This window comes from Python bivittatus, unplaced genomic scaffold, assembly GCF_059951505.1.
Source record: "Python bivittatus isolate LINGU-HERP-01145 unplaced genomic scaffold, Pbiv_v1 ctg000080_np1212, whole genome shotgun sequence".
Taxonomy (NCBI): domain Eukaryota; kingdom Metazoa; phylum Chordata; class Lepidosauria; order Squamata; family Pythonidae; genus Python; species Python bivittatus.
This window is the reverse complement of record NW_028277035.1, coordinates 45,984,486-45,997,547: the sequence shown is the minus strand read 5'-3', so window position 1 is coordinate 45,997,547 and position 13,062 is coordinate 45,984,486. Positions and strand designations below refer to the sequence as shown.

The 13,062-nt window shown below is 35.3% G+C and overlaps 1 protein-coding gene across 2 annotated transcripts in view; it reads right to left on the bottom strand.

Moving 5' to 3' along the window:
• Window positions 1-13,062, bottom strand: part of RBM6 (RNA binding motif protein 6) — a 64,786-nt gene that overhangs the window by 33,764 nt on the left and 17,960 nt on the right. For both annotated transcript variants that reach the window (XM_007423986.4, XM_007423987.4), the window contains exons 5-6: window positions 12,001-12,070; window positions 3,989-4,062 (exon numbers count right to left, since the gene is read on the bottom strand). In XM_007423986.4, the coding sequence (XP_007424048.1) occupies window positions 3,989-4,062; window positions 12,001-12,070 (144 nt within the window). The remainder of the gene's footprint in view (window positions 1-3,988; window positions 4,063-12,000; window positions 12,071-13,062) is intronic.

Genomic DNA, 13,062 nt, shown 5'->3' with positions numbered 1-13,062 from the left:
AAGTAAATAAATACTATTAAGTATTTAATTTTCAGGGCTATTATTTAGCAGAGAAAGGAAAGAGTTAGATCCTAATAGGTGAGATTTCTTTAGTGGAGAATGAATTCCACTTAGTACATAGTGATTCACACAAGATTTTTGTACCTTTTCCCAGTAACAAATTTTAAAAACTGGTATCTTGCAAACATACTGATAGGGAAAAGAAACCTCAAAAACCAAGTAACAGACAACTCATAACAAGCTATCCAATGATAAACTTGTACAAATCCTTACAAGCAGCACAACATGCTCAGGAAGTTCAGTTGAACAGAATACATATATTACTATAAGGGCACAGATACCAATTATAGCTCGCACTGTTTCTTCACCCTGCAATGAATGATTATGCTATAGCAAACACAAGAGCCTAAATGTTCAAATAATTCCTTCCATTCAGCATAACAATAACTCAGCAGAAATTTATTATCTTTAGGTTTTGCATTTCCTCATTGCTGCCTTTGTTAATATAGCCATACACCGCATAGCTGGAAAGCCCTCTCTACAATGCTTCTAAAATGCCAGGGGAAATTTCAAAAATCAGTTTCAATTCATTCAGCTAAAACAGTCCAAGCTGCTAGAAAAGTTTGTATTAAGCAAATGTTCACAGTAAATGAAGAGTAGCAAAAAATGGGGAACATAATCTTTATATATAAAGAGAAATTATCCCCAGGTATCTAATATATTCATGGAGAAAATCTATGTGGTCTCTAGGAGTCAAAAACGACTTGATGGCATATAATCATAATCAATTTTATACACACAGACACACATTCACTCCATAGTCACTGAACAAAATCAAGGACCTGGTCAATCTGAGTTAATACTCAAAACTCCACAAAATTTAATGGTAATACAGTATAAAGAAAAAATGTGCTTAGCAGAAATGCTCATTTCCCGTCATCTCTACATTAGTTACAGAGATGGATGTAATTAATATATGATTGTTCACTTGAAAAAGGAAGCTCAATAAAAGAGTTTCACTGTTAGACTATTCAATTGAGAGGAACTCATATATCAGTAAATATTATTGATAATGGCTGGTTTACGCCATGCTTGAATAAAAATTCAATTATCTTTTAACATTTCCTTAATTTTTCTTAATTTCTCCACAATATCATTCACTAAGCTCAATCTTCTTAGAATTCACCTAAAACTGAATTGCCCAACATCAGTAAACTGAGCAACAAAACAGAAGTCATTGTTCAGATTAATTGTGGCTCCAAACCACCAAATCACAAGCTGCAGATTGTGGAAATATATAAGTACTTTTCAGGTTACTAGAAATGAAGTATGATATATCAAACATTAGAAAGAGAATGAGGGAAGAGGAAGTTGCTTCCATTTTTAGGCAGTTAGGTGATAAAAATGGGTATTGAACACAATACTTTGTTGATGGTTCTTATCAGTGAAAGATTTACAAAACACTAGTCATAAGTGTTTTCTTAAACATAAGAAAGTATTTCCTTGCCAGCATTTACATCACATTTTAAGGGCTTACAGGCAACTGGCTGACAGTCAGCTGAAGTATACTGTACAACTATTTGGTATTTCCCAACATTTAAACAAGAACCATTTTGGTGTAATAGTTAAGGTACCAAGTTAGAAACTGGGAGACTGTGAGTTCTAGTCCCACCTTAGGCGTGAAGCCAGAGGGGTAACTTTGGGCCAGTCACTCCCTCTCAGCAGTAGAAGAAGGCAATAACAAACCACTATTGAAAATCTTGCCAAGAAAACTGCAGGGACTAGTTCAGGCTATTGTCAGGAGTCAACCCTGATTCGAAGGCATACACACACATTAAAAAAAAAAAAAAAAACCCACACAGTGTATGATGGGGAAGAAATTAAAATTCCACTTCTTTTACAAAGATAAAGGAGGCTCAGAATTGCAGTTCTATCTGATTCCATTTTGGATTGAGAAGGAGGCAGTGCCACAGCTAATGATTGAGCTGCTAATTCACTAGGCATCCTCTGGGTTTTAGTGACTGCAGTCAAAGCCACTGCAGGTCCAGGAGGATATGGATGTGTTCCTGTTATCAAATAATCATTATGTTCTCCTGGATTTTGGAGATATTATGTCTGTAGGAATCTACTACACCATGAGAACCCTTCTCTCAAGCACATTCTTTCAACATAGGCATATGTAGCACAGAACCATACTCTGTACGGAGTTTAACTGCCATCTTAACTTTGTGGCTCCTTTCATCTAGTAATACAGCTTTTGCATTGTCAGCCACAAACATATCATGAGTCCTCTTTAAAGACCTGAATACAAGAGTATGGACAAAGTGCTTCTGCGCTTCCAGATGGAATGAAACAAAGGGTCTCACTCTCCCTCACCAAGGCCTGGGTGAAACGCCAGGTCTTCACCACTCTTCTGAACAATAGCAGAGTGGGGGACATCTGGATCTCAGGGATAAAATATGAGGCATAAGATGAGGCATCACCAAAATGGAATGATATTCAACTACCGCTCAGAATTGCATAGTTTTCAGTTTCTTTTCAAACTGCTCCAGAACTTTTATATTTGGAGAAAATGTAAAAAGGAGGATGGGTATTTCATCACTTTAACTGTCTGAAATTAATTTTAAATATAACCACATATTTGCTTTTTACTCTACTGGGGAAGAACTATATATTACAACAAATGCAGAAGAAAAAAAATATGCCAGTTGGAAAATCTAGCTATATTTCATAACCTATAGGAACAGAAACTTTAAAATTCTGCCATTTTTTTTAATACCAGATCCTAAATTCAATTTTAGTTCTGAGAATTTGAGAAATATAGGGTAGAATTGTATTAAAATGGGATAAAAATATTTTAATACTGCAATGCTTAAGTATTTTATGATTCTTTTCCAGTTGGTGAAGTTTAAACGTGAACAATGATAAAATGAGATGTGTGCTGACAAAAAGATCTACAGACACTGAAAAGCTGTTCTGATTTATCTTAACTACACTTAAGATTTAATTATAAATCTGACAGATGTTAACATTAACTTATCAATTCAATTTGTTTAAAAATACAAGGTTTCTGACTAATATGAATTTCAGGAGAAATGTTATCATTTCAAAAAAGGGAATAGCTAAAAGCAGCATAAAATATTAGATGATAAAAAAAATCTTTCAACCATTTAGTGTTCATACATGTTAATTTCTATAATATGTGGAAAATACTGGATGTACTTTCTGAAAGATAGCACCTGTATAAGTGTCTTAATTTATCATTTTTACTTATAAAAAATATCAACATAAGAATCTAGCCCACACTGAGTATATATGGGTGGTTTCCTATTTCTAAAAAAAGAAATCTTGAAGACATTCAGATTAACCAGGTGCATTTGCAATAGACCTGAGCTCTCTTAAGTAGCTTCAACTTGCACACAGTCAATATGAATACTAGCAGACAGACAACATAGTTCCATACATCTGCACCAGATGAAATCACATAAACAGATGGAGCATGCAAACAGGATTTTTCACTCAAAGCTGCATATTAGTGTCTAGCATAAAACCAAGACAGGTGCATGTGTATATTCAAGCATATAATTATTTTGCTAACGGGAAAAGAGAGTTTGCGGTACAGTCAAGATTTGCTGTACACAGTTAAGAAAACATCTGAGATTGACTGCTTATCTTGAAATCCACTAGATACACAAACTCACAAGGAGAATCACCAGAACTGGGAGCACTTAACTACCACACTTTGAATCTATCAGGCCAGCAAAGCATGAAGAACTTGTGAGTGTAAATAATTCAGGAAAATCATGAGATTTTGTAGTGAAAGATTAAACCTCCTGGTATTTCTGGGAAACATGAGCATATTAGCTGCCACAATGTACATTTTGGAATAAAAAGTCTTTCTCTGAATTAAAAAAAAAAAACACTAAGTGTCCTCCCACCCCACAAAAATATTCTTCTAGCAGCATTTTCGACCGAAGTGTAAAGCAACCTGGTTGGCTTCCATGCAGGCGATGGCCTCTTCCAAGAGGGAAAACTCCACGCAGATATAGCCATAGTTGTAACCTGGGGACAGCATTTAAATACAGACGGGATTTGCGTTAGTGCCAGAAAGCCACATTTTTAGTAACCAATTCCCCCATTCCCACAGCACAACCCGATTATCACCACCCTAAACTCCCCACAAAACAAAAGCAACAGTTGATGTTTTTTATAGCTAAGCTTCAACTCAAGTTTGGTCTTGATAGTACCATAAACCCATAATCATTTTCACTTATTCTGAATCTACCTAATATAGTAAGCAATTTGGACTTCCATTAAGAAAAGTGTAATAGACATATACTCACAGAAGTAAGATAGCACTTCAGAACTAATCTTATTACAGAAGCAATTAACTATTTCCCAAATTCAGATTGTTGGAATCAGCTTCTAAATCAATATACTAACCATGTGAACCAATAAAACCCAAAGTAGTTTTTTAGTTTATGTTAACTTTTCTGCTGTAGCTAGGAGTCCAGAAATCTATTTTCATTCCAAGTGTAGAATAAAATCAAGAAATTTCAGTCTTTATCTTTGAATTATAATTTAATCCAATCCAATTATAATCCAATCCCATGCTCAGACATACTTAGAGTAAGGGTATCCTAAAATGTTCTTATTCTACTCAAAGTAGTCCAAATTGAAAGTCAAACAATTATTGTTTATATATCTTTCCTAAAGAAATGATACACCATTCTGTATCTTTTTTGGTAATGAAAGGTATTGTAAAAAGGAATACACCTATCTGAAAGAGGAGTCAGACAGGTACATAAAAACATCCTTACCTCAAAATTATCAAGGACTCATAATCATCTAAATTAAAGCCAAGGTTTACTCAAGGGAAGATGTGCCACTCAAGGAAACAATGCAAAGTTTTCATGGCTGAAACTGCAAGAATTTGTTTGTACTAGTACAATTCATAACAAACCAGAGACTGTTGTGTGGTGGAAGCTTCAACTATTCAGACCCTTTTTCCCATAAAAAAGTCAAACCATAAATATGATGCATTCTGTCCTACCTCAAATGTCACACGTGAATGCAAGAGGGCTGTTAAAGTCAACTCTATAGCACAAAGAAGTTAAGTGAGCTCAGCTAAAGTGTGAATATTGTTAGCAACTCAATTTAACATGGATGTATTGTGCATTTATGCTTATCAAGAGGTAATGTGTCCATGTGGCATAGATCCACTATATTTTTTAATTATACTCAAGTTTATATATCTCTTTAATCTAAAAATTCTAAGGGACTAACAATCCCCCAATTACAGTAATTACATTTAAAACCACAACATATCAAATACAATAAATCTAATCCACTTTGCACCCTCTAACCAACTTCAGGAACATGTAGATTCATCAACCCATTCCATCCCCAAAGGCCTACAAAACAGCCAGGTCTTGACTGCCTTCTGAAATACAAACACAGAGGGTCAATATTTGTTCCCAGAGGTCTGGAAGAAGTCCATGACAGAAGGCTCCTCTCTGAAGCATTCCCCATGAAGATACCTTCAACTATCCTATTTATAGGCTGTAATAGGCTTCAAAGGCTGCAATGAACATCCTGAATTGCAACCAGAAGCTTAAAGGCAATCAATGTACCTCCCACAGTAATTGTGTCATATGGGTAAATTGGGAATAACCCATTACCATGTAAGCAACTGCATGTTGAACCAGCTGTAGCTTCTGAATGGTCCTCAAATTATAATAGTCTAGACATGAAGTGAAAAAGATGAGCAACTGTTAAGAAAGCTCCACCCATTTTCATTCCAGAAAATGTCACAACTAAAACCCATGCCAAAGCTGCACAAGACTTTCTAAGCCATAGGTTTCACCTGTTCTTCCACCAAGAGTCATGAATCTCTAGATTGTGAGCCTGCTTTCTACATGGGAGCACAATCCCTTCTAGAGAGTCAAAGTTGGATAGAAGTTTCTGAATAGCCACTCCATCTTGCTGGGATTAAGCCTCAACCTGTTTCTCCCCATACAGACCCTAACAGCCTCCAGATATCAGAACAGAGCTTCAACTGCATTTCCTGTTCAGCCTCAGGTAGAGATATACAACTTTACCACATGCTGACAGATGGCTTCCAGATGTTAAATAATTATGATTTCTGCTGTTTTATATGCAATGCCAAAATCTCCCCAACACTTGGTGCAGAGTTTTCTATTAAAACTGACACAGGAGTGCTGATAAGAATAGGACCTCAATGATGCCCTAAATCACCATTAGTATAACAACATTTAAACCTATAGGATTCTCATCAAATTATATATTTGTGTTTATCCCTATTCCATATTATGGATTGCCGCTGGAAGGGAAATGTACATTGTCATAACAAATGTAAATGTTTTTTCATATTTAAAGAAGCAGGATCTATCATAGTAGAACCATTTTAATAGCATCCTTAGACTGTAATTCTATTAATAATACTGGTATGCTCCAATTTGTTAAGTTGCAGATGAAACAATAATCATGTTCAAAACAACACAAAACTGGAAAATCACTGTAACATCTTTGTAATAATTTTAAAATTAAATTTTAGCTATGAAGAAGTGATGATAATGTGCACTATACTCAACAGAAAGAAGTCCCATGATAGACACCAAAATGATAGAGGCATATACAATTACTCGTGGTGTGGTGAAGTTCTCTCTTTCATAATATTAGAGCTCAGTGAAGCAGAAGGATGGGAGATTTGGGCAGATAAAAGGAACTTCTTCACATAGCATATAGTTAAATTATAGACCCACCACCAGAAGCTGAGATAACTAACAAAATGGCTTTAACAGGGAGGCTGTTAAATTGATAGAGGAAAAGAGTCTCAAGAGGTCATGATAGCCATATATTAATTCTGGAAACTTTCTACTCCTCAGAAGGATGGCAGTATCACAGCTCACCGTGAAGCAGCCACTGACATACTCTATTCACACACAATTCTTTCTGATTTAATTAGAGAGTAAGTTTTGCTATCTGCTGAGATTTGAACTACAAACATGAGAGCAGTTGAAGAATATAACTGAATAACAGCTCAAATTAATAAGACAGGGATTGAAGAAATACATTTATATGTAACTTGAAATATTCATCAGCAGCTAAATCATACATAGAGCATTATCTGTTAGGGTTATGTTTATTATATTAATCCTCAATCTTTTCACTTAAAATGTTTCAGCAGATAATCTTTCAAAGACTAATGAAAATTACCTAGCTTATATTGATTGTATTTCGGATGGATCTGATTCCATGCAGATAAATTTTTTTGAAAAAATTTAAAAAGAAAATATATTCCACCATGATATCATAATGCAACTTTATTTCACCAAACATTTAGTTCTCAAAAATTACTTAAACTGTTAGTTGTGGACTGTTTCACAACTAATCATTTTCTAACTCTGGAACCAAGATTTGTGCTTTCCTACTGTTATAATCCAGTCTAGGACCCTGTTTGCTTAGTTATCAATATATGTGTAGCAGTGAGGCAGGAACAAGGTGTCAATATGTCCATTTTTGTATTCTACAAGCACAGCTATAAATCTTAGGAAAAGAACTGAGCTGCTATTAAGTCTTTCATTTTCTTCTAGGATACCTAAGAAGTGAGCTGCTATCAAGTCATTCACTTTCTTCTAGGATACCTAAGACTAACTGCAGTTACAACAATTACATCATTTAATGCTTTATGTGACACTGCAAGTTTTCTCAGGCTGTACAGAGATTTCTAAAATTGCAAATTGTAGGATAATCACAGTCATTTTAACTAACACCAACACCTCCTTCATACATTATGCTTTGCCTAAATGAAAAAACACGTAAGAAAATGCTTTAGACTTTCATGTAATTGTCTCATGTGACAGCCCGATATCACAGAATCAGAGTTGGAAGGGGAAGCAGTCCAATCTCTAAGGATGTCTCATTAACGTTGGGAAGTTTTTTTCCTAGCATTCAATCAGAATCTGCTTTCCTCTAAATTAAGTCTATTATTCTATTATGTGAACCTCCTGAACAAACAGAAACAGATTTTGAACTATTGTAAAGGATAATCTGGGGCGTTTCCAGTATAGACAGGTGCTTTCTCTCCCATTCCCACTGAGATACTATATTCTTCCTAAAAAACTGATCCTGAAAAATTATTCAGTGCACTGTAAAAGACTACAGTGGAAAAGAATAACCAGCAAATATTCCTTTTCCCTTGTGTATATGCAGGACCCCTTGGATCTGGCCATTAAAGACAGATGCATACCAGATTTCTAAATACTGCAAAAATAGGTAAGTTGCTTTAATGTTTATAAGAAGTCATAAATCAGATTTGTTTTGCGTTAAGGGGTAAAAAAATGACACCTTATCTCTCCTTGAAATTATCTTGATAATTCTTCTAATCATACTGAAAGCATCTTCAAGGTACCCCTCAGTAAATTATCAGTGAAGCAAACACTGAAATTATTCAGGTCAACAGAATATTTAACTTCTGCAATACAGCACATCTCTAGACTTGGTTTTTATTTATTATGCTTTCATAATTGAACATCTCTAGGTGGATTACGAGTAATTTATAACCTTAAATGTTTCTTTAAAAAAAAAAGCAAAGAAAAGCAGTAAAACAATAAAATAGCAAAGTACAATTAATTAATATTCGTTCAGGAAAAATGTAAAATATAAATCCACTAGTTCACAGTAATTGTCATTTAAAATAAATCAGAGTACAAATGCCAGGGGAAAGAGCAATGCCTCTGACATTGAAAATGTATTAACTCGAGGGCCAAACCAGCATTTCCGAGGGAGAGTACGCCAAAAGTGCCACTACCAGAGGGTCTTCATGTGGAGCTACCTATTTCACTTCACTTGATGAAGGCATCCAGAAGATACCCACCAAGAACCACTAGAAAACATGAGCAGGCGCATATAGGAAGATGTATTTTTAAGATATACTCTCCTGATGTCATTCAAAGCTTCAAAAAATAACATCAAAATCTTAAATTGGGCTCAGAAATATACCAGCGATCAAAACACCTGAATAACAGGCACAATTCAATACATATTAAGAACACTAAACACAGACTCCATTTCTCAGGGTTTTTCATCTCAAAAGATTCACTACAAGTTTTAAAATGATATAGATGATATAATAAAAAATAGGAATATGCATGTACTTGCTACACTTTTATAGACTACCCTATTTGAATATGCTGTTGTATCTCCTTTACTTACTACTAGTAATTCAATTTCTGTGGCAGCTAAAATATTTTAGTGAGACAAAATCTTGCAGAAGTAAATTATATTTGATGCTTGTCTATCATAATTTGACCAAAACTATGTCATACACATTAACATAAGGAAATGGGAATGCATTAGCTATACGATCTTGTTCAAATCTAAGTTAGGCAACATCACATCACATGATCCTTTTGACAGAGAATATACAACACCACAAGGACAAGGACAAATTACACCTTTAGTCCACATGCATCCAAAAGAAGACACAGCTGAAGCTGCTGAGGAACAATAATTAATCATGGTTTGGCACTACTCAAAGCAGGTTTATGCACTGTATTTTTTCCACACTTGCAGTAATTTAAAAACCTAGAGATACTAAAAGCAATTTGTGGGGGCTAAGAAGATAGTTATGTTTTTTGCAGCACTGTACAATGTACAATGACCTCATTTGGATTGCAGTATTGTAAGCACATCTCCTGCAGTTTATTACTATATAGTTATAATATAGTTCACCTATATCATATAGTAATTAGTGTATACAATTTACTTCCACTTACCATGTATTACTTACCATGTAAGCAGAATATATGCTTACACAAAACATGACTAACCTAATCTAATCTATTACTGTATATATATAATATAGGAGTATACGGGGCCTTACTTATAAAGCTATGCTAAAAAAAGCTCATATGTGCTAGGGAGACAGACACTAACTTAGTAAGTTATACCAATGTGGTTTTTATTTCTATCTGCACAGAATATTTGCAGTGCTGTGCATCATGAGGCAATGTACAGATCAAGATAACAAAACATCTGGAAACACCCAAAAAGTAAAACTTAGGCCAGACCATGAACAGATTACACAGACCATGGTGGTTTTACTAGAAATTTGATGATATTAACACTTACACAGGCCCAAAAATATAAGAATATAAATAATAATACTAGTCAGTTATGTTAGGTGAACCAGACTGTAAACCAATCAGAACATTATGCTTGACACAGGTGATATAAGAGTATAGCCTTAAAGGGGAAAACAGTTCCCACAATCTACTTTTTAAGTTTTGCTCGTTATTCAAGACAGAAAGGGGAACTTGCTTTGTGTTTGATAAAGACATTGAATTCAGTCTCTGCTTTCAAATAATGAACTCGGACCGAAAAAAAAATCTTGTAAGCAAGGGTATTTTAATTCTGTGTGATTATTCTATTTCATGCTAAGAGCAGAAACATCACATAGATATAAGTTAAGTACACAGTAATTTGTGGGATGATAGCTATGAGTTGCTGTTCTGTACTGGCACAGATTTTTCTTTTCCTAAATTTCTCTACAAGTCAAGAAATGTCTAAAAAATAAGCTCTACTTAGTGCTGAAATACACAACAATAAGCTTACCCTAATTTGTCTTCTAGATGCTTTCAAATCAGATTGCAGCAACAAGAACAGAAAAAAACCCACAATAGCATCTTTTACACTTTTGCCCTACAAGATCTGTAATGCTTGTTTCCCTTATTCTATATCACCATGTTGACTTTTATGAATATTTATTCCATGCCCAGAATATTCTAAATATTCCCTAACAAAAGTCATCTGATACCAGTCATGGACATAAGAATTGGAGCCAGGAAACTGTCAACAAATCATTCTCTGAAATAAAAAGAAATCGTCACCCAGGTATCACAGAATCATAAGTAAAGATTTTATTGATCTGTTTAGAACTATTTGCACCTGATGATGCTGATGACAGAGGAATCTTTAAGGGTAACATGATATCAAACATTAAAATATATCTTGGGGTACATTAACAGGAACAGAGAGTCCAGATCACCGAAAGCAATTATTTACTTTGACCTGGTCAGACCCCATTTCAAGAACGATGCCCAATACTGGCCACTGCACTTCAAAAAGAAAAATGATAAATTGGAACAAGTCCAGCAGAGGGCTACCAAGATGGTGAGGAATTTGGAAACCAAGCACTATGATGAACAATCAAATTATCTGGTTATGCTTAGCTTACAGAAAAGAAAATTGAAGGGAGATTTGATAGCTGTCTTCAAACATCTAGAAAGTTGTTGCAAGGAAGAGGGAGTGGTCTTATTCTCTATGGCCCCAGAAGAGAGGACAAGAACCAATGAATTGAAACTACAAGGAAAGAGGTTGAGGCTAGATATGAGGGGGAGCTTCCCAAGTGTACAAGCTGTCAGCCAGTGGAATAGACTGCCACACTGCATAGTGAATTCTCCTTTGCTAAAGATCTTCAAACGGGCTAGAAGGTTATCTATCAGATGTTCTAGTGGATCCTGCACATGTTCTAGTTGGTTGGACTAGATGGATTCTATGGTCCCTTCCAATTCTATGATTGTAAAAGTATTTTTATTGAGATTGCTATAGAACAAGTATCTCAGAGCTAAGACAATTTAATTTTTTTAAAAATCCACTGAAGGCAAACTTCTACCAGTTCTTGAATTCTATCTTAGAACAAGCTTATCTTCTGTCTTTCAAAGAAATCTAACCTCAGTATTATTGCAGAGTTAGAACAGGTGATTTGCAACAGACTTGCTAAGCCTATTCCTGAAAATGTCCATCCAGTAAAGGCAAGGGAATAGACCACATGACCCAAATGATTCTTAAAATCAAAATTATAACATCAGCAAGTAAAAACTGTAGTGACAAGGTAAAATGGATCACCTGATAAAAAAATTATAGAAGCTTTAATGTAAATCTAACAAACATTAAAAAAATTGAAAAAAATCCCACCTGTAGTATAATCTTTCAGACGCAGGTTTTTCACTGGTGTCCCATCACATGCTTGGAAAGCATTGAGAATCTACAAAAACAAAGTGTCCAGTTAAGTTGTAAAGCCTATATTATACTGAACATTTTAACACTGAATGTTCATTCTGTCTGGTCCCAATACAAATAACAGTGATTTCACATTAATGGAAATGAAAATGGAAAGCTAAAGTATAGCAAAGACTTCGTTACAATAAATTCACCTTTGACACATGTTTTGGGGGTTGTTCCTCTCTTCCATTACCCTAACATAGTACAGGTAGTCCTCGTTCAGCGATCACTTGGTCAGCAAACATTCAAAGTTACGACGGCACTGAACAAGGGGATTTATAACCATTCCTCATAGATGCAGCCACCACAGCATCCCCACGGTCATGTGATCATGATTCAGGCACTTGGCAACTGGCTCACAACCAATCTCAGAGAATCCCAAGGACTCCACAACTGGCTTACAATTACGACAGTCGCAGTGTCCTGCGATCACCATTTGTGACCTTCACTGCCAGCTTCCAACAAGCAAAGGCAATGGGGGATTTGACAGGAGGTTGCAAGTGGCAATCACGTGACTGTGGGATGTGCAACCGCATAGGATTTGCCTAACAGCAGTAACTGGAACTGCCACAACTGCCTTCGTAAGTTGGTGCAGTCACATGATGTCACGCTTTATGACCACGTCACTTAGCAATTATCAGTCCCAATTACCATTGTTAAACAAGGACTACTTGTACTGCTTTCATCTGCCTCTGTACCACAGATTATACTGTGGTATAATCTGTGGTACAGATTACAGAAAAAAGCTACAGACTTTTTAAGGATATTAGTTAATCTGTTTTAACTGTAAAATAAATACAGATTAGACATTGAAGGAATTTGGAACAGCCCAAAGAAAAGACAAAATCTTGTGATCAACACCAAACTACATCGCTGAGAACCCGATCCTGCTTTCTGTTAAATAAGGGCAAAACAAATGTGCCTTCTTCCTATTAAAGCATAGTAGTATTTAAAAAAATGTAGAATAACTGGCAC